The 21,289-nt window shown below is 35.3% G+C and overlaps 3 protein-coding genes across 4 annotated transcripts; all 3 read right to left on the minus strand.

The window, feature by feature from the left end:
- Positions 1-893: 893 nt before the first annotated feature.
- Positions 894-4,425, minus strand: LOC118058941 (lactoylglutathione lyase GLX1). Of its 2 annotated transcripts, none has more exons than XM_035071751.2 (9): positions 4,210-4,425; positions 3,971-4,101; positions 3,575-3,699; positions 3,128-3,192; positions 2,837-3,049; positions 2,332-2,379; positions 2,116-2,223; positions 1,877-2,029; positions 894-1,131 (listed from the first exon to the last, which is right to left on the minus strand). In XM_035071751.2, the coding sequence occupies exons 1-9, from the start codon at positions 4,408-4,410 to the stop codon at positions 1,081-1,083; spliced, it is 1,095 nt and encodes a 364-aa protein (XP_034927642.1). In that variant the 5' UTR covers positions 4,411-4,425; the 3' UTR covers positions 894-1,080. The 2 variants fall into 2 exon arrangements, with proteins under 2 accessions (XP_034927642.1, XP_073264784.1); XM_073408683.1 differs by having other exon boundaries at positions 3,971-4,109; positions 4,210-4,236.
- Positions 4,426-7,486: 3,061 nt separating this feature from the next.
- LOC118058950 (uncharacterized) lies at positions 7,487-10,088 on the minus strand. The gene has a single exon (XM_035071763.2). The coding sequence runs from the start codon at positions 9,974-9,976 to the stop codon at positions 7,703-7,705; it is 2,274 nt and encodes a 757-aa protein (XP_034927654.1). The 5' UTR covers positions 9,977-10,088; the 3' UTR covers positions 7,487-7,702.
- Positions 10,089-10,770: 682 nt separating this feature from the next.
- Positions 10,771-16,569, minus strand: LOC118058959 (arogenate dehydratase/prephenate dehydratase 1, chloroplastic). The gene is made up of 11 exons (XM_035071774.2): positions 15,849-16,569; positions 14,672-14,739; positions 14,501-14,593; positions 14,205-14,405; positions 13,210-13,290; positions 13,022-13,117; positions 12,131-12,208; positions 11,938-12,027; positions 11,786-11,853; positions 11,410-11,491; positions 10,771-11,180 (listed from the first exon to the last, which is right to left on the minus strand). Exons 1-11 carry the CDS (start codon positions 16,126-16,128, stop codon positions 11,124-11,126), a joined length of 1,194 nt encoding a protein of 397 aa, XP_034927665.1. The 5' UTR covers positions 16,129-16,569; the 3' UTR covers positions 10,771-11,123.
- Positions 16,570-21,289: the final 4,720 nt, after the last annotated feature.

Raw genomic sequence — 21,289 nt, forward strand, 5'->3', positions numbered from 1 at the left:
TTGGTATTGCAACTTTTGGTTTCTAAAGGCCTGGTTGAGAAGAGTTTCGGAAGCCTTGCATTCTTCTATACTCCTGAAAAACTGACCCTTTCATCACTCGTAACATCTTCTACATCTTAAATCAGAATCACTCTACATTTCATATTGTTTTCTCTGTTTTTAGCCTGTACGAGTTCTATAAATTAGGCAATGCGCATTGTAATTACCTGTTCTCTCTGCAAATTTGTTCTATATCATCTGTTTTTCCTCCATAAAACCTAGAACATTGTCCTTAATGATGTTCTTACAGCCACCTGCCATACCAGGATCCCTGCACTAGTCTTACCGCCTCATACGAAATTTGACGACTTATGCGGTCTTATTGTTACTCATGAATGACGTTTTTACACCATGAAAGATATCTAATCCAAGTTAGGCATGCTGCTGACCGTCCTTGTTTTCTTGGTAACTGCATTCTGCATTGGAACGGCAGAGAAATGGAGGCCAATCTGGCATTGCGTATTTTATATCTTTTCCCTTCTACAGTTTGTTTTTAACTAGATGTATTATTCTAAACACAACATATTTTTCTCAGGCAGAGATGGATTCTTTTAGGGTTTGGAAGGTCTCCGTGGCTTAAGATCCTTCTAAACACAAGACAGAGGAATGTTTACCGTACAGAGCCATTTTTGAATGCCGAGATCCAAATCTTGATGTTGAGACATTGCTAGTTCAAGGATTTTTGTTATGGAGGATCTCATGTCAAGAGCTTCGCATGGCTAATAGTTTCATTTGCTCTAGGAACAGTCCTTTTTATTGAGGGATTACGTGTTCTACAAAGCTTCTGTCCTGATATAGCACACAAGGGTAAAATGTAAGCAGAGAAGGCAGGAGAAACTGATAATAACCAGACAGTCTCGAAAAACCACCACAATAAACATTTTATTTCAGTTGGAAGCCCCGGGCACCAGCAGCCGTCGACACATACTGGGATAGCTACTGGCTGCTGTCATGGATATATACACAAATACTGGCATCATTATGCATACGCAGATGGCGAAGCTTTGATAGTAAAGGATCCAGTATCGTCTATTTATGCAATTACTCTGCCTTGTGGAGTTCTTTGAGGAAGTCCTCGTTGTCAACCAGAACCTACAAATACAGTAAAGAAAAAATAATAATAATGCAGATGCCACAACTAAAATCTGCGTATCTGAGGCAAGTTCAGAACACCAGAAACTAGATTTAACATTCCAATTAGGAAGCCTGGCCCGGCACATCTACACTCAATCTTGTACCAATTTCTAAATGTTTCTACCTCGAACAAACAAAGCTTTATCAACATATACAACTGCAAGATCTCACATGCCATTTGTGACTATCATCTATTTTCCCACATGCTGGGACAACTGATTCATCTTATAAGACCCGTACAAGTCTAGCTATTAACTCAATATGCAAACAAATTCAACTAGGTTTTCCCACTTCCGGTCACACCTGATTCTTCTTATACAACTCACAACTAATAAGGAAAACAAACCAATGGGCTACGAGCCCATTTGTTAATAAGGGGCAACCGCAGGAGCATCCGTAAAAATCAACTAAAAGATGCTTTTAATGAGGAGCATCCACAAACAGGCCCTACATGGTTTGAAAAAAGCTAAACAACAATAATAAAACAAGAAGAAAAACTCCAAGAACATTATCAGCCATTTATCAGTGACCTGAATTTGGGACCCACTCACATTGTTTGTGGTTCGGATTTTGTCCTGGATTTTCCTAATTGTATGTAAAATTTTTGGTTTTAAAAGTCTCACCTGACACATTTTTTGCTACTATTCAATTGATAAGTTGGATAAAGAAACTTGGAATCTAGAATTGATTAAAGGAAACTTACAGATTTCCAGCCATCTGGATCTAGAAAAGAGGTGATTTTGGTGTTGATTCCAGGAATTGGTCCTGGTTGACGTGTTATCTTACCACCAAGCTCTTGCGTAACAAGGTTGACAACCTCAGCACTTTTGTACACATCATCAGTACTAATTGCAACCTGTAGGGAGTACCAGAGTCATCAATGTCTAAACTAGGGAATCGTTTAGGGGTTCGAGTAGCTTGGAAAAATAAATTTTAACAAACCTGTGCATATGCATTTCCCTTGGTGTATTCAGTCACACCATAGTTGTAAGTCAATTCCAGAACAGTTGTCTCATATTCATCAGCATACCCCATCATGGCCAATGTGTACTGTAAATTGAATCAACAAGGTGAGGGAGCTCCAAATGCCTAATCCTTATCTCAAAGCATAAAGCGTACACCTACTATTTATGTATTAACTGAGAGACAGCATTATACCTTGTACTCAGGTCTATCAATCTTCCTCAATAGCTTCATCCCCAATGCCTGCACGGAAGGAAAACCATGAAGCTTGAATCAAACGTGTTATTTAGTATTGTTGCTAAGTTCCCCAATGCCTGCAACATTGTAGCGTCAAAAATGCATAGAACATAGACTTGACTGTGTTACTAAACAGAAGGGGTAATCATAAATCTCCAATTACCCCCAGCATATCAACCCAAAAAAGGTATTTGGCTCAAGAGCAATACATTCATAGTCTTCATTTTTTCTTGTGCCAAAACAAATTTGTAATGTGTAATTACTTTCTTTATTAACATCCTGAAGATGAGCTTGCACATAGTAATCTATTACACAGGCCAATCAATCACTAACCCAAATATAATGGATTCTTTACTTAGAAGCCGAAACATTCTTTCATTCTTTTTGCTGATAAATAATTGCTCTGCCCCATGCCACAAACATCCCAGAACAGACAAAAATCAAGTAAAATGACCAGTTATACCTTTTCATAGAACTTGATAGAGCGATCAAGATCTCCAACACGGAGCATTAATTGGCAGAGGGGCTCAGGAGTTGGACCTCTCTGGATGAGCTCAAAAGCATAGCCATCAGGATCCTTCACGAAAGCAATTACAGATGCTCCACCTTTGACCGGACCAGGTTCCCTAGTAATGTTACCACCAAGGGCACGGAGCTTTTCTACTAGCTTATAAACCTAAAAGACCATGAAACACAAGATTTATTCCAAGCACCAAGGAAAAATCTAATCCTAATAACATAATATCACACTTACATCCTCAGTTGCAATTGCAAAATGACCAAAACCTTCTCCAATATCATATGAAGTCACCCCATAATCTGTAAATCAACAACAAGCTATATAAACTCCTAGAATCACGGAGGTGAAAGAATCAAAAGACTATATATGATTTTTAATGCCAGTCCTACTGATTCCTAACCTATTTGCTACTAAAGCAAGGCTCGAACATCACAAAAAAAAAAAAACAAAAAGGGAACAAACAAAATCCATGCAACCAGTAAAAAAACCAAGGAATCCACTCCCACTCAACAATATAAAGAGATTCTGCAGCTTATCTCTTCTATTATTCATAATACCTGTCATAAATCCACCCTTTTCCCATCTAATTTACAATTCACCAACTAACCATCCATAAATAACTAATGAATTCACCAAAAAAAAAAAACTCTAAAGTAGGATCAGGTTTTGAGAGGGAAATACTGTAAGTTAATTCAACAACAAAATTAGACTCTTCAGGTCCAAACCCAAGAAATGCATTGGAGTATTTCTCTTCTGGTATATCCCTGTGCCTTAATAACTTCATTCCGAATCCTTCTGTATAAAACCTACACCATCAACAAAAAGACAAAACTTACCAAAATTTCCAAAATCACAAAAAACAAAAATCCAAATTATTTACATCAAATGCATACTTCTTCGTTCCATATCACACCATCAAGTACTTAAATCCACTAAAAAAATTGCATAAAGTAACGAAACATAGCATAAGAAATCTAAATTTATATTATACACATTAATTCCACATAAATTTGCATATCAAGAGAAAATCAACTGCGAAACAAAAAAACGTCGAATAAAAGTAAAAGATTTACTCACTTAATGGTGCGATCAAGATCACCAACACGATACACAGCATGAAGCAAACGACGCTTGTCTTTCTTCGGCCATTCGAGCAACTCTGCGTTTGGCGTCACTGCTTTCGCTGCCTCCTCAGCCATACCGCAATTCTCCATGACCACACAAATTAAGCAAACAAGATCAAACGATAATCATTAAATTAATTAATTAATCACTCAATCGAAACCCTGATTTTTTAGATTAGAGAGAGATGTTACCAGAAAGTGGAGAGTGGAGAGTGAGAGCTGAAATGATCGTCGCGTACGGTACCTAGACGGGTATTTAAAATGTATAAGGCATATTAGAGTGACGGGGCTGTTACGTTGTGAAGTTGTTGATGTTTGCCACGTGTTGGATTGTGTCGGTTTGGTGTGAGATATCGAGCCAGATGTATCAGTCGTTAGAGGAATAAGACGCATCGCTGTTAGCTTAGTGTTTGACCGGTCTGAGTAACGGACACAATGAGAGAAACGTGGCACTTTGTTTGATTGTTAGTGAACTGGATAGAGTCACGTAACGTGGAAAGATTTTTTTGCTTTCGAAGGCATTGCTAAAGCTTTTTTGAATGATGAGTCAATTCCTAGTAAAAAGTTGTGGCTACTAGCCATAAGACCTTTTACCGATCCCTTGGTTGTACTATTTGGAGTCCTCCTAAAAATAATATTCGGATTCTTTTGGAACCTGGTGAGTTATTGCTTTCGACAATTCCATTCTATTATTTTTAAAATGTTTTTTATTTAAAAATATATTAAAATAATATTTTTTATTTTTAATATTATCATATCAAAACAATAAAAACACTACAAAAATTATTAATTTAGAGTTTTTAAAAAACAAAATAAAAAATTTGACGGCAATACAGTGATTTGAACTTAATATGATAGCCTTCACATGATTTCATCCATGTGTCTTGTGTTTATTAGGCATCCCAAAGTTTATGAACATGGAAATAGGCCCATCTCATGTTTAGTCTCAATTCTCAAATACATGCTTATCCATGAAAAAAATTAAGGAGGAATTGATTGAATATTGTAAAATGGTCCCCATTGTTTAAAGAATCAAGATACTGAAAATCTTTTTAAGTAGGCATCATAAAGTTTAAGTTAAAAGGGGGATTTTGATAATGATGGTTATTACCTTGCAATACCAAGGATTTCCACCACCTTAAAGTGTTGAATATGAGAGCACTTTTTAGGCTTGATCTGTTCTATTCTTGTTATGAAAGATCCATCAACATCTAACTGAAACAAGAAATTAAAAACGCAGAGATACCTGCAAGATACATCTCTGCTAAAAAGGAGCTGCCTCAAGCAACGAGGTGATGCTGAGAAGTGTGGTTTCTACATTGCTTAAACGAGCTATCAACTTCAGTTGCTTGAGATTGGTCAACACGGGAACTTCAAGGACCTAATTCATCGTGTTCTCTTTGCGGAAAGAAATTAAAGTCAGTCTCTATATGATACAGATATCTTGAAAGTCTGCAAAAATTATGAACAATATAATCGGAATAAGCTCCTCCTGTCGACAGTTCAGCAAGTTTGGGGAGCATGCTTCGAAGGCATTCTGATAACCAGTCCACAATAGTTGAACGATAATACAAGATTCATGGCTGAAATCTCAACTCTCTTGACTGAGCAGGAAATTCAAACCTTTTTTTTATTCAATTCATGGATTAGCATGGTAATCTAATGACACTTTTAAAGGAATAATGGAAAATCCTCCGGATTCCCCTGTCTGTATACAATCGTGAACCCAGGCCTCCAATCCTTACACCTAGAAACTCCCATCAGGAGGAATGAAAAGAATTTTGAAAGAGAAAATCAAGATCATGCCTTCAGCACATTCCCTTAATTTATCTTGAACCTCCAGATTCATCTAGATCATACATACGTACGGTGATGAAAGCCGAATCATCTCTTCATTGCAGATTCGGCCAGTATCTGAATAGCTGAATCCATCGGATAGCAACCAAGAAAACTAGTAACAATTACCAACTCCAGTAGAGGGGGAAACAGAATAAATTTTCATGGAGTTCTTGTCTTTTGTATTTGACGTGGAAACTTCAGTTGACTGCAACGAACTCCTTTGGGGCCATCACATATTCCTTGAAACAGATTTATTCTTGGTTAACAATCCCAAGTAGATTGATTATGTACGTACCAAGGAAAGAAAGATACGCATGGCCAGGAAGACAAATTTAGATTCTACTTTATGCAAACAAATGTTGGAAAACAGATATCCTTTAAAAGCCTTTTCATAATATCTCGAAGGAACATCTTCATCTATAAATACTGGAAGCTGGACGTTGGATGTCAACCTGACTTACAATGCCTTCCTAAAAAGAACTCATAAAGAAGACAGCTTCATTCCCAAGGCCAGGAGAAAAACCAAGACGGAACTAGACTAGCTTAAAATTCATTTAGTTTTCTATTATTTTTCGCATGAGATATATTGGCGAGCTTATGGAATTTGAATAGAGTACAATAAGAAAAATGATTCATTCGTAAACTAGCAATCTTAACTGGTGTGCAAATGTTTTAGATAAGGGCTAATTATACGAGGAAAAAAATAAAAATCACTGTAAAACAATATTCTACATAAATTAAGCTTTTTTGAGTTTGTTTTTAATAATAAAAGATAAATATTATACTTACATGCTAAGAAACTGTCCAGTATATTAATGCTTGTTATTAATGGTAAAAAAATAAGACAGTGATTCGAGACTCAGCAAGGCATCACAATCAAATCCTCACTTTTGAAATACACACTACCACTCAAGGAGAGAAATCTTACTAAGGGAAGTCTCAGATTCCTCTCTCTCGTTTTCTCTCTTCTCTAAGCCTTTTTCCCTACTGCTATTATTGATTATGCATTGTTGTATTGGATATGTTAGTGAGGAGTGAGAGAAAGGTCATACGAGTTTGGTGGTGGTTTTGTGATGATTGCGTGAGCAAGGGCAGCTAGTGTGTGGTGGTTGTTTGGTGGTTGGTTCTTGACGGATCAGCATGAGTGATGGTGATGATTGCAGGAGTGGTGGTACTGATAATGCATAGTATGAGAAAAGTCGGTCCAGTTTGGTGTGTGTGGGGTTTGTGCTAGTGGTTATGGAGGCTCTAGTGTTGAGGGCCTGGTGAGATTGAAAAATATTGAAAGACTTTTTAATTCTTTAATTTCTTCTTGAATGAATGAAGATCTCAGAATTTGGAAACTTTGTACTTAAAAATTAATTTATTTTCCTTTCTTGAACCGTGTAGGATCTCTTCTAATATCTTCATTAAAACTGTATTTTTTCAATTTGAAGCATAATCCCTCTTTTATTTTATTATTTTAATCTTTGAAACATATATTATTTGATTCCTATTATCTTATTTGATATTCCAAGACTTTGATGTTTATTTTGGTCCTCTTTTTCTTGATTGTCTGCCAAATCACTCCTTTTTTATATATATAAACAAAACCTGCCACACCAAATAAGATAAGTAAAAATGCCAGAAATCATGAAATGAGGGTAAAATTCATAAAACCACATAATTTGCAGCAAAACAGTTTAAAAAAAATCAAGACATGTAAAACCAAGCTATATGTTAACAAGGCATACTTAATAAGCCACAAAAAGAAAACATCTGCTGGATTCAAGGGAGCTAGTGTGGGATGTTGAAGCTTTTACTTTCTTCCTAACCATTTTGATGGGTGAGAGTACTAATCTCCTCTTCATCTGTAAGCTCTGCTGGGCTTTCTGCTATCCAGGATGCCTCCTAGGGTGGCCAAAGCGTCCTGGTACTTCGAAATCTTGAGGAAACCCCTTATCATGGTTACTTCATTGTCTGAGAACTTTGCTTTCTCCATGACCATATCAATGAGCTTAATCAGGGTTCCCACCATAGCTAAAGCAAAGAGTCCCTCGGCCAGCATATAGAAAGATGAGAATTCAGGTACATATCCCCTCTCTAGCATTTCCATAACGAAATCAACAGCTTCTCCAATTGGTCCTCCACCCTGGCACAGCCCACGGAAAACAATCTTATATGTGACAGCATCTGGAGCCTCAGCCTTCTCTATCATTTCTCTGAAAAGTCTCACGGCTTCTTTTGATCTCTTCCGTCTAAATAGTGCTTGAATTACAGGGTTATAGGCATGTGGGGTCAGATTTATGCCTTTCATTTGAATGGTTCTGAGGAGCTTAGTTGCAGCCTCAACTCTACCTGCCTTGCACAGTCCTGCAATCAGGGTCCCGTATGTGACAATATCTGGTTCACACCCATCGGAAGACATAGTTTGAACAATATCTGCTGCTTTTTTTATGTCCCCTGCCTTGCAGAAGTACGTAAGCAGAGAATTGTAGGTGAATTTGTCAGGCCTCAACCCTTCCATTATCATCTGGTCCATCAATTGAGAAGCCTCCTCTACCCTCTCGCTCTTACAAAGACCATCAATAAGGGTATTGTAGGTCACTGAATTTCTGGAAACCCCTTGGAGTTCCATCTGGTCAAAGATCTCCTCTGCTTCTGCAATCCGCTTGTTTTTGCAAAACCCATCAATCAAAGTATTATACGTTATAACATTTCTTGCACAGCCACTCACTTCCATTTCCTTAAGCAGATTCAGAGCTTCCTGAAGCTTCCCTCTAAAACAAAGGCTGTCAATCAACATATTGTAGGTAAACTCATCAGGATGGCACCCTTTAGTCTTCATCTCCTTGTACAATTCCATTGCAACGGTATGATTTCGACTCAAGCACAAACCTTGTATAAGAGAATTATATGTACAAACATCTGGTAAAATCCCCTTACCAGTCAAGACAAGAGCAAGTTTTGTAGCCTCTTCAACTTGGTTCTCCTTACACAAGGTACTAATAATCGTGTTATAAGTAACCGTATTCGGCGAACAATCCCTCTCAATCATCTGGTTGAGAACTTCCACGGCCTCATCAACCTCACCCAACTTACACAAACCTGAAATCAAAGAATTATACGTGTATATATCCGGGTCAAACCCTTCCCTGAGCATCATATCCATAACCTCTAAAGCATGCTTAACATGACCTGTCTTACTCAACCCATTAACCAACATATTAAAGGTATACTTATCCGGAAAAAATCCCTCTCTCAACGACATCTCTTCTATAAACCTCAACGCCTCCTCAATCCTTCCATCTTTGCAAAACCCATTAACCAAAACATTAACAGTCACATTAGTCACAACACATCCAACTTCCACCATTTGCTCTTTCACTCTCATCGCACCATCTAAATTCCCTTCCTCAATAAACCCTTGCATTATAGTAGTAAACGTTTTCTCATCCGGCAACAAACCAAAATCTTCCATCTCCTCCATCAACAAAATGGCTGGCCTAATTTGATGAGCTCTACACAAAGCTTTAATTAAAATATTAAAAGTCGAAACATCAGGCCTAATTCCTCTACTAACCATATTAGAATGCGCAATTTCCACTAACTTCAACTTATTTCCATCAACAAGAACATTCAACAAGAAATTATAAAAATGGGTATTCGCCACTACCCCAAATTCAACTTCCATCGCATCAACAAACTGAAGAATCTCATTATATAATCCAAAACTGGCATAACTTTCAATAAAAACAAGTAAAGAGTCATTATCAATGACAGACAAAGAAATCTTCATTTCTTTCAAGATGTCTTTCATTGCATCGAATTCACCTGCTTTACCAAGTTTATGAAGAACTTCCTTGAAGATGGATGAACTGGGCTTGAAATTTGGCTGCTTTGAGGCCCAGTAAAACAGGTGAATCACGGCGGAGGAGTCTTCTTCGCGGCGAAGGGAGTGGAGGAGTTGGGTTGGAGTGAAATTGGGAGATAGACGGATTGCTGAGTTGGTGGTCGTGGTGAGCGGCTCATGGTTAGTGGTAGCAAAAGAAAGAGTGGAATTGGAGGTGGGTTTGTGAGAGGCTAGGTGGTGGTGGAAGGGAAACCAAGTGTGGAACTTGAGAGTGGAAGTGAAAGCCATGGCAGGTTCAGTTCTTCGGCTGAGTTGGAATTTTTAAGACACATCCAATGAGAGAGATAGAGATGTTGGCTGGGTTTAAGGCTTTTCAGGCTAAGCAAGTATTTTTGTTTTTTAAGGTATCATTTTCAGGGTTATAATCCAGCCCTGAAAAAAAATCATTTATAGATAACTAAAAATATTCATTTTTTTTAATCAAAATAAAGTTGTCTTTAATTTTATTTTTTAAAAAACCTAATCAGTTCAAGTTTAAATTGAATGATAGGTTATAAGAAGGTAGTTTTTGTATTCAATCTACATATAAAATGATTTGAGTTTTGACCCAACGTAATTTCTATATTCAATTTAAATGTAAATGATTTGTATAAACCTAATCAGTTCTGATGTATGAAAAATAGTTTTGACATAAAAGATCCTTACAGCAGTAAATAAAAAGGAAAGGAAAGGCTTTGAGCAGCTCAAAATCATGGCAAAATGCTCTTGCAGTAGAATGAAATTGTTTATATTGCTTAAGAACCGGGATTGATCATCAGTCTTGTATGCTTCAACATTTGCCAAAAAATGAAATCATATCTAGGTTTTGTTCATTTAGGAGTGATCCGTTGAAACATTGTTGTGTTTTGCTCTGATCATAATTTAAAAATATTTAATTAATCAATATATATCATGGTTTTACATAACTAATAAAATTATAATTTATAGCTTCTTAAAAAAAATTATTTTTTCAAACTACAATCGTAAAAAAAAAAAAAAAAATTGCAACAAATACACACTACACTAGCTAGAGGGAGCATGGCTAAAACTATCAATGCTTTAAAGACCATGTTATTAAATCTTGCAGGTCCAAAAATATTAGGGGAGGGGTGAAAGGGATACACATCTCATGCACTAATTGTTTAAAGAAACCGTGTGAATGCACCAGAGTCTATTTAGGCCTTCAATCGTTACAACTTACACCTTGAAACCCCAATTTTGGGGGAGTGAAAAGAATTATGAAAGAGAATTGAAAATGGAGGAGAGATCATGCCAAGGAGAGCGTTTCCAGGACACCCCAGGGATCTCGTCTCCAACTCTAGATTTATCTGATTCATGCATATGTACAGCAACAAAAGCTGAATCATAATCTCTTTGTTTCAGGTTGGATGACCATCTAAAGAGCTGTATCTGTTGCATAGCAGCCAAGAACACGAAGAAATCTAGCAAATTCCTGGATGAAGATAAACAAGATTCAAAGTAAATTAAGTTTCAGTTTACAAGTTCTGGCATATGGTTTTAGGATATGCGAAAGACCAAAATAGGCAGCACATCAGAGAGTAGATTCAAAAAGCAGAATAATATGAAGTGGAAGCCAGGAGAAGAAGCATATAATCAGGGTTTCGCTTCTTCAACAGGGATGAGTTTTCTCGGATGTGTCAGGAAATTTTAGACTCACTGACCTGCAAATGTGCCAAAGCGTGCTGAGCCCGAGGTTCTGCCATGGAAGCTTCAAAGTCAATGTAGAAAAGGTAATCAAAGTACCTGTTGCCAGAAATACATCATTACTGTTACACATCCTCCAAAAATCAAGAAATGATATCTTCATCTGAAACTACAGAAGATAGCATGGACCATTTAGTTGCAGAGAAGTCGAGGAACAAATGAGACTCCACTCGTCAAGAAGTAGGTTCAGTTAAGTGTAAGTCTTTTGCATGCAAAACTTAGGATGCAAAGGTAAATGGAGACGAACAGTGTCTTTTAAGCACCAATTTGAGCAAGGGAATGACTCAAGTCTCAATGATAAAAAGATTAAAAAAAAAAAGGGTTAACACTTACCTGGCACTTCCCTTGTTAGAATCATCAACAACCCTTAATGGACGCTTTCTTTGTGGGCGACTCTCTATCTGGAAGGTGGTCAAAGAGAGAGAGAGAGAGAACAATTGGTTTTTGGATACAACTAAAAAAATGATCTCATCTAAAAAAATTACCTTTGTCAAGTTAATGTCCCTCGAAGCAAACACCGCTAGTGCTTTGAACAGCATGCCAGGACCTTCTTCGAGAGTGAAAACAATGCTTGTCTACGATGGGGAAACATCATGACTCGGTAACAAATGTTTATAGCAAAATTTCTGTTGATATGTAAACGGAAAGCACACAGCACTGGGAGACAGATAGTAGTACCTTATGGGGCCTGTCAGTTCCTGGAATTATAGGTTCTCTTGCAAGTATCAAAAAGCGGGTAATATTATCATCATCATCCTGACATGTGTAAGTGAAGAAAATTAGGCTACATTTCGATTTTGCAAAACTGAAAATCAAAACAACAAAAGTATGGGCATTCAAGACAATCTTGTACATGCTAACATATTTATAGGCACAATCAATCGGAACTCCTCTGAGACTAGATCCCAAACACATCAGTCATATTTGCACAGCATATTTGGTGGCTTTAGAAGCATAAACCAGAGTGCATGTATAGAATCTCAAAGCATGTTTTCTAACATTGTGAAATTAATCATTAGGATTTTCTGAGAATGTCAATGAGTGAGCATCTTTAGAGGTTGTGGCTTAACAAACATGCTGACTAGCACATATTTCCAATTGGCATTCTCCACAAGAGAGATCTTTTCAGCAACCCCATTAACATGTAAAAGAGCAAATAAGTGACAAGATTAGAATCTAATCAGATGTTGCCTCAGATAGCTTGAACATGTAGGTCCTAGCAAATTTAGCTGGTAAAGCCATTTGGGATGATACCAAGCAACCTGGGATAGAATCCCCCACTCATACTAGGGAGAGGAGGGGGGAGCTAGCCAAAATGCCAATGGACCAACTGGTACAAAAGAGCAACAATAACATCTTTTACTTTGCTTTGCAGATTATCGCATCTGTGGAGACAAGATTACATATGTTTGGCTGTTATTGTCAATAAATGACCAAGCAGGTGAGGTTAATAAATCAGCACTCAGTAAATGCATGTGATAACAATTTAAGTTTTCAGTACGAGGAATGTATTTAATTTGAAAATTCATGTGATAAACAGTCATGGGAAACTTAAAGGAGAAGTCTTGCCTGGATTTTTTCCAATAGAATGTTAAGGCCATAGATGTCTGCTGCACGATCACTAGCAATCACACCAGAATCTCTTTCACCACTTGCCGCAACCATCTGTCTCCAAACACTTTTACATTTAGTACATAGACAGTCTATAGCATGATTCAAGCTTGGTCAAAACAAGATTAAAAAGATCTGAAAATTACCTGAGCAGCACCTGCAGTATCATCAGTACTAACTCTGACAACACCTAATTTTGTCAATATCATGTCACATTGATCAAGTGCCTACAAGTTAGAATATTTTTTAATACAGCATCATATAAATTTTTGAATTTAGCCAAAAAGTCCAAGCATAACCAGTCGGCCTCATATGAAGTTTAGAGATAACATGCTTGAAATGTCGGAAGCAAAAGTTCAGAAAGTAATTAGATCACGCTGTCAGGACCCTACTTTGGCTGGATTAGCACTAGTTAACAGGTGATGTACAAGTTTAGATACAATCACCTTAATGGAATCAGTTTCAAAGTTTTCACTAATAAATGGAATTTCACAAGCACTTTGACCACATATTGATGGATCTTATGGTGTACATCAGTAAATGTTTTCTAAAACAAAACCAAAGTTACCAAAAAAACACTCATTGGAGGGCATCTCCCAATCTAAATCAAACTACCAATAAATTCCAGCATACAAATTTTGGCTTTTGAAATCATTTAGTATCACTTAGTTTATCAATAAAAGAAAAACAGTGATCCCAACAATTATTAGTTAAACTAGTAAAGGGAAAAAATGGTAATGACATAACATTTGCAGAAAATCAAAATTTTATTTGTAATCTGATGCACTCCTCAAGCAAAATCATGTTATTGCATTCCATAGAGCAAACATTCTAAAGAAAATTACCATGATTTACTGTCTCATACAAGCAGCACACACCATTTTCAGAAAATTAATCAGGAAACTGGGTGTTTAGCTCCCTCATCTAACTTTCATATGGGATCTATTTGGAAAAACAATATGCTGACCCCATTAAAATGTAAGAGAGGGGAGTAGTATTCAGAGTTCACAGTGTCTTGTGTTAGATAATTTTTCCCATTCCAGTATTCATTCCATACCACAATCTTCAGTGTTTTGTGACTTTGAAACAACAACAACCAAAAAAGATAACAGATTAAAATGCAAGAAATAAAACAACTAACCTGGGGGTGGCTCAAAACACGTTTCAATTCCTCCTTCTGTACACCAGGCAATCCCAAAAGGCAATGGTTAACTATCATCTGCACCTCCCCTACTATATGCAGCCTATGGCGAAGGAGTAAATCATAATTGCGGTGGATGCTGCCACCCACTGAATTCTCAATGGGGAGGACTGCTTTATCCACTAGCCAGAGTTCAACTGCCTGTTCAATTGAGTAGACAAGAATATCGGTGACAAGCTGACAATCATTTGTAGATTAGTTCAGCAAGAAAAGTGATACATAGGAATTATTTGAACCTTGAAAGCAGCTTCAAACTCTTCACATGGGACAGTTTCGCACTTTGGATATGCTTTGAGCGCAGCAGCCTCACCGTAGGCACCTGGCATCCCCTAAAATGGGCACCAAAGCCAGCTGAAGAATAGCATAAAAGACATGGATGTTTGAGTGAAGAATATTTAAGTTCTTACCTGATATGCAACCCGTACTTTTGCACCATTTCGAGGAGAAGAAAAAAGATCTGTAGCAGATAACGGTTCTGCAACACATAGCAAAAATGCAAAACAGATCAATCAACACTTGTTAGAGTTTAGGAAATCGCCCCAGCTTAATAAATTTTCTTTGTCATTATTGTACTGGCACAGTTTATTATTGCTTGGTCGACCTTAATAGGCAACATGGTAATTATCCGCCATGTGGTTGAAGCTTACATATCAGAACAAGATCTATCACAAACCTCCAAAAGATCTAACATACCCAGAGTACTGGACAAACTGATACAAATATGGAAACCACTGATTTCACATTAATGATCGAAAAGAAATAATATTAGGCTACCATAAAGATCGATCATGAGACCAATTATGCATGCAGAACATGACAATTAACCCAAGAAATGCTCAAATGCATGCACTCGACAAGCATTCCTAACATGGTTAGCCCCTTCTATAGAAGTTAAAAATTCTCAGTAAAAACTTCTTCCAATATAAACCTAGAAATGCCTGAATGCATGTACACTACAAGCATCCAACTTTATCGCATCTTATATGGCATTTCAAAATTCTGAATAAAGCTTTATATATGGAATTTCAAAATTCTCAACAAAATCTTCTTCTAATATAAGCCTAGAAATGCCTGAATGCCTGCACTCTACGCGCATCCAACACCATCAACATCTTATATAGCATTTCAAGATTCTAAATAAATCTTCTTCCCATAAATTGGTCAAACACACAAAATCATCGTAATAGCTTCAAATCATTAGTTATCCTCCAAATATATTTAGAAACACACCATTGATTCCATCAGCTAAAAAAGATAAATTCATCCATAATCTCATCTATAGCCACAATAGCATTTGCTAAAAACTACAGAACAAAACAGAAAATCAATCTGCGTTGCCAGCCAATTGGATTATGTTTTGGTTTTCAGGTTCAAACCAAATTGATCGTTAAACTACAGACACGTATTAATTAGTAATCCACCAGGGAAGCAAGGTCTTAGTTTATACTAAAGCAGGCTGTTTTGCAATCCAAGTGCACAAAAAGCTAACAAACATAAAACATCAGTTCACTATATAAAAATCCAATAGGAATAAAAACGGCTTAACTACAAAGAAAAACAGTGAATGAAAATGCAATAACTCACTAGGAAGAAGGTTCAAATCCTTATGAAACCCCCTGGACTGAGTGTTCTGAACCTGATCAATTGCCTCAGAAGTCTCCACCTGAGGAATTAAAGGCTTCTCATCTTCAACAGGAGTGATAGCTCTTTGAGCCAAAACACTCAAACAACAACATTCCCATCTAGGGAGCCTCTCAAGATCCCAATTGCACCTCAAATCCACACATCTCCTTAACCCCAAATCTGACACACCTACATTAGAATGAGGCCTTAAAGGGCTAACCCATATGTGAGAAGCAGCCATTAAAAAGTGAAATGGACTGCAAATTTCACAATGCAAATGCAAACCAAAAAAAACCAAACTAAACAAAACACCCCCTCCAACAAGGTTATTAAGAGAACATAAGAGAAGGGTTGTTGGTGATGCGGTTGTTGGAGGTGTGTTTTGGTGAAATCTATCTCCTACAACATTGTCAATGAAACTCAAATCTATGGACCCCACTAACCCAAGAAACAATACAAGCAAAACCCAAAATTCAATGGTTTTTAAAACCAAAAAAGACGTAATCTTTTTCACTTGTTTTTGTTTTATAAATATATTATGACACAGAATTGGTCTCTTTAAGGGATAGTTAGTGAGGTAGGTGAGCCAGAAAGCTGGCTACACGGTTTCTCAGATTCTATAGAGACAAACAAATAATAAAAAAAAGGCACTAAACGAGACAGCTTTGAATGAGAAATTTTGAGTAAAATGTGTATACCTGGCTCTCTCTATCTTCAGTTATATTTGTGTGCTGTGACGTGCATTTACAAAGACTTAACCTTCTACAGGTATTAACAAAGAAGATGAAGAAAGAGAGGTCGTTTCATCTTGTGGGGTAGGCCTAATTTCTGTCCCTATAGATTCATCAATGTTTCACTTTTCTCCCTATATTTTAAGTATTACCTTTCTAGTTTTCAAGAGATCAATATTACCCCTAATCATTAAATAGCTTCTTTTCTTTTTTTTTTTGAGTTTTCTTAGTATTATTTTTTTTTTTTTTGAAATATCGGATTTGAGAGGAAGAATGAGAGAAAACAAGAAAAACTATTAGAATAACATGAAGAAACGTGAGTAGTTGATAGTTTGTTTAATTAAGGGTTTTAATTAAAACTTTCGAGATTATAGGATTGAGATTGGAAAAAATAAAACTATTATTGTAGAAGTGGAATATTGATAAGAGTATAAAACAAAAATAAATAAATAAATAACCTTCTTTTCCTTCATCATTTCAAGTATTGTAGATAATTTCAGCCGTAATAATTATTTTTATAATTGTAAATCAGTCAAACTCAACTCATGACCGCTTCAAAAATAAAAATGATTTGCGAGCTGTGGTCCTAATTAGAGAAAAAAGAGTGAATATGCACAACATATATATATATATATATATATATATATATATGAATGATGAATTTTCTCCTTCTAGATGGCATGGTGAAGCTTCAACACATGAAGATTATGGGATTGTTGTCACTGTTAATCCTCACTTGGCGGCAGGGCTACAAAGCCGGCACTAAATGGCGAGGTTTGACTTCCATGGAGAAGAATCTCCCAAGTATGATGAGAAGGCAAGACGACAAATGGATGACAGCCTTGACAGGGTAAACAAGGACGTTACTCATCTTCTTTACTCTCCACTGAGTTTGGCTTCTTCTCCATTGAAACCCTACTGCACTCACTGCATTGGTGGAATGTTTGGAAAGCTGGTGAAAGATGGCCAGTTGACAATAACCAGTCAACTAACTATAACAGAGTCGATAAAATAAATAAATAAATTATAATTATAATAGAGTGCTGCGAATGCGATTTCAAAAAATAATATGTGCTGTCCTAACTCCTAAGTACTAAAATAAATGAATCTTAGTAATTGGTATTCGATTAATTATTCAAAAATCTATAACAAACACCCAGTATTTTAATATTAATAAACACCCAGTTATACCAAGTTCTTTATATTAACTTGAACATAATAAATTAATTATGTTTAAATGTGTGGGGTTTTTTTTTTTATTTTGATATATGGGTTTTCTTGGAAAGATTTCATTGCATCTTTATCTTTCTATTTAAATGGAAATTATGAGGGCGGCATAAAGTCAGCAGAACGGGCATATATATGAAGCGATTCACGACCCACATGTGATGATGGGATTATTCTTTGATTTCATTGATGGAATGGAGGAATCCTCTCTCTTATTCAATGGTACCAAATGATTCACATTTAAATGAAAATCAATTATATCGCAAAGTACTGTACACTCGAAAGCAACTAAAACCAGTTTTGACATCAATAAGGGAGAGCCGCTTTGAAGTTGTAGAATGCTACATTTGCAACTACTCTTTTTAAAGTTTATACAACAAGCTGATCAACTGACGTCTTTTTTTTTTAGGATTAATTTATCCTAATTTAGGGTTTAAATTAATATAATAAAAGTTTGTTTAAATAGTTTTGATGTACATACTCGACTAAAATTCATTTTAATTTTAATTTTTTTAATCTGATATTGTTTTTAATGACAAAACTTAGCTTTGCTTGTAATATAATCTATGGTGGTGACAAAATTATACTAAGTCAGTTAGATTACTTTAATTATATGGGACCGTATAGCATTTTTAAATCATTGGATTATTTACTGGTTTACAGAAAAAAAACTTGTTTGGAAGTATAGTTTTTGTTATTTTTTAAAATGATTTTCCGTGCTAAATGATTAAAATAATTTTATTTTATTTTTAAAAAATTATTTTTGAGATTAGCGTATCAAAACGATCCAAAACATGAAAAAAAATAATTTTTAACAAAAAAATTAAAATTTTAAGAAACGTAGTTTACACCGTGTTTTCAAACAGTATTTATAGCAACAATTGAGGAAGAAAAACTCACCCTACTTTTTCATATCAAATATTTGAGTTTTGTTATTTATTTTAAAAAACATGGGAAATATATGAAATATTTATTCTTGAAAATATTTTAAACTTGATCTAAATATTTATATGGTGATGAATTTTTCAAATACGTATGAGAGTTAGAGATAGAATGCAGATAAAAGAGGCTTTGGAAGTTTAAATTTGCCCTTCCTTCCTTTCTAGACATGTGCCTTTATATATATATTTTTTGAAACTTGTCCATCAATCTATAACATTTACTATTTTATGATTGTTTTGATTTAATTTTTAATACAATAATTTCCTTTACATGCATACACTCACTGCAATAATATTTTTCAAGCTTTATGACTTTCATATTTGTCTCCTTTTATCTATAAATTCTAAATTTGCTATCTCTTCTGAGTATTAAAGATGTAATACTTTTTAACATTTATAATATATGTCTATTCATACTATTCTTTTTTAATGCACGACTCGTATACATGTAATTTCATGTACATGTAATATAGCTAATTAAAACCCAAATCTTGATCTACAATATATGAGATATTCTATGACTGGGAAAACTATAGTCAGTCATAATATCTAGATAATTCCTTTGATTGTATAAAATACTGCATCATTTTTTATCCTATCTGCCAATCATCCCACAACATGATTCCTCTGCTGGTCTATCCACAGGAGAATCTGTGGGGGATATATATATATATATATATATATATATATATATATATATATATATATATATACACGAAGTGTGACAGAATTCTCTAAAAAAATAATGAATGGCCTTGTCACGGCTTTTCTTATCAGCCCAGATGTTAATCGTAGTTGAATATCGATCCCCAGGATAATTTTATTATCTAGGGTACTGTTGCAGCAAGTGCTACACCTAACCAAATCATCCTTTCTTGAGGAGGTAGGTGTTGAAAAGTTTATGGTAAAAAGAAAAAAAAAAAGTAGAGAACAATTTCTCCAGGGAAAGTGACAGGGAGGACTTGTTGCAAAGACGAAGAACGTAGAGAATGATGATTACAAGATAGCTTGTCAACGTAGATTTCCAAAGATGAAGTGACGCCCTTTTACCAGTTACATTCATTGCATTTGTGGAGAGGAGAATTTAGGGTATCATTTTCCTCTTCTCGCATTGTGGGCTTCATCAAGGGATGTTTTGCACCTAATCTCTCTTCAGCTTACGTAATTAATTGTCTATTCTTACTTAATCGTGACTTCTCTCTTGTTCTGTGCATGGCCGTCTGTGACTGTGGAGGACGAAAGTCTCGTATTGGTCAAGTAATGTGCATGTTGTTTCTGAAAATTTGCATGTGTTGATAACATCATCAGGTTTTGTTGAGTTTGTTCTCCTCGGTTAAAAAAACAAAACAAAACAAAATATTGTTATTAAAATCGTTAGCTATTGTAATCCACTGACCCGAACTCGGATTTTGATTAATTTTAAATTAAATTATATGATGATTGATCTAATATAATCTACTTGACTCAACAAATCCCGATTAATTTGGTTAAAATCCAACCAAAACATTATTTGATTTAAAAATTAATCATTTTAAAAATTATCATTTTAATTTTTTTATAAAAAAATCTTAAAAAAACATCATTTTGAATTGACTCAAGTTAACCCATGACTTAACCCTTAAATCAAGTCATAAACCGAGTTGGGTTTAATAACTTTGGTTTATATATTGACAACGTTGATCAACCCTCTAATTATTGTGTAATTATTGTGTATTTGATATTGTAGTAATTTTTTGCAATCGTAATTTATAAATATATGTTTAAAAAAAGCTATAAATTGTATTTTTTTTTCTTAACTAATATTTTAAAAAAGAGTTTTCAATGAAATCATGTAAAATTATAATATTTATTAATTAATTGAATACTTTGGAAACTACAATTATGATAGTACATGGTTTCAACCACATCGCAATATGCTATGAACCGACCCTTAATATTGTGTGAGCTAGTGAAGGCCATAAGTCCCACGCAACTACAGAAATTGTGTGTTGTTTATAAAGAGTTATCATGTTTTGGAAAAAATTTACAGGAAAAGAACTTAATTTTTTTTTCGAGAAGTGTATTTTTTTTAGTTTGACCTTGTGAATACAAGATGGTAATAATATATCATAACATCTCTCTAACAAAAGACTAAAGAGAGAATTGTGAAGATTAAAAGAAGGAAAAAAAAAATCCACTTACTTTTATGTATAAACTATAAGAATCTTGTTTATCTACGCAGTTTGTTGCGTTTTAAGTTAAAAAACATTATTTTTTTATGGTTTTTTATTTCAAATATAGTTTTGCTCACAAAAACAAATATCTTAAGTCAATTACTATATGGAAATATATTTTAGACCAATCTTAAAATTAAAAATAAGAAACATAAAAATTCTTCCAGCTTACGGAATTAATTGTCTATTATTACTTAATCGTGACTTCTCTCTTGTTCTGTGCATGGCCGTGTGTGACTGTGGAGGCCGAAAGTCTCACATTGGTCAAGTAATGTGCATGTTGTTTATGA

This window comes from Populus alba, chromosome 4, assembly GCF_005239225.2.
Source record: "Populus alba chromosome 4, ASM523922v2, whole genome shotgun sequence".
Classification (NCBI taxonomy): domain Eukaryota; kingdom Viridiplantae; phylum Streptophyta; class Magnoliopsida; order Malpighiales; family Salicaceae; genus Populus; species Populus alba.

Bases quoted from the DNA above. Each gene is read 5' to 3' on its own strand.
- LOC118058941 (XM_035071751.2), bottom strand. From the start codon at position 4,410: ATGCGTCTTATTCCTCTAACGACTGATACATCTGGCTCGATATCTCAC. The intron at 3,700-3,970 runs GTGAGTAAATCT...TTGATGGTGTAG, and splicing joins GATCTTGATCGCACCATTAA to GTTTTATACAGAAGGATTCG. The intron at 1,132-1,876 runs GTAAGTTTCCTT...CTGTATTTGTAG, and splicing joins ATCCAGATGGCTGGAAATCT to GTTCTGGTTGACAACGAGGA.
- LOC118058950 (XM_035071763.2), bottom strand. From the start codon at position 9,976: ATGGCTTTCACTTCCACTCTCAAGTTCCACACTTGGTTTCCCTTCCAC.
- LOC118058959 (XM_035071774.2), bottom strand. From the start codon at position 16,128: ATGGCTGCTTCTCACATATGGGTTAGCCCTTTAAGGCCTCATTCTAAT. The intron at 14,594-14,671 runs GTAAGAACTTAA...TGCCCATTTTAG, and splicing joins AAGTACGGGTTGCATATCAG to GGGATGCCAGGTGCCTACGG. The intron at 13,291-14,204 runs GTTAGTTGTTTT...TCTAACTTGTAG, and splicing joins GTGTTTTGAGCCACCCCCAG to GCACTTGATCAATGTGACAT.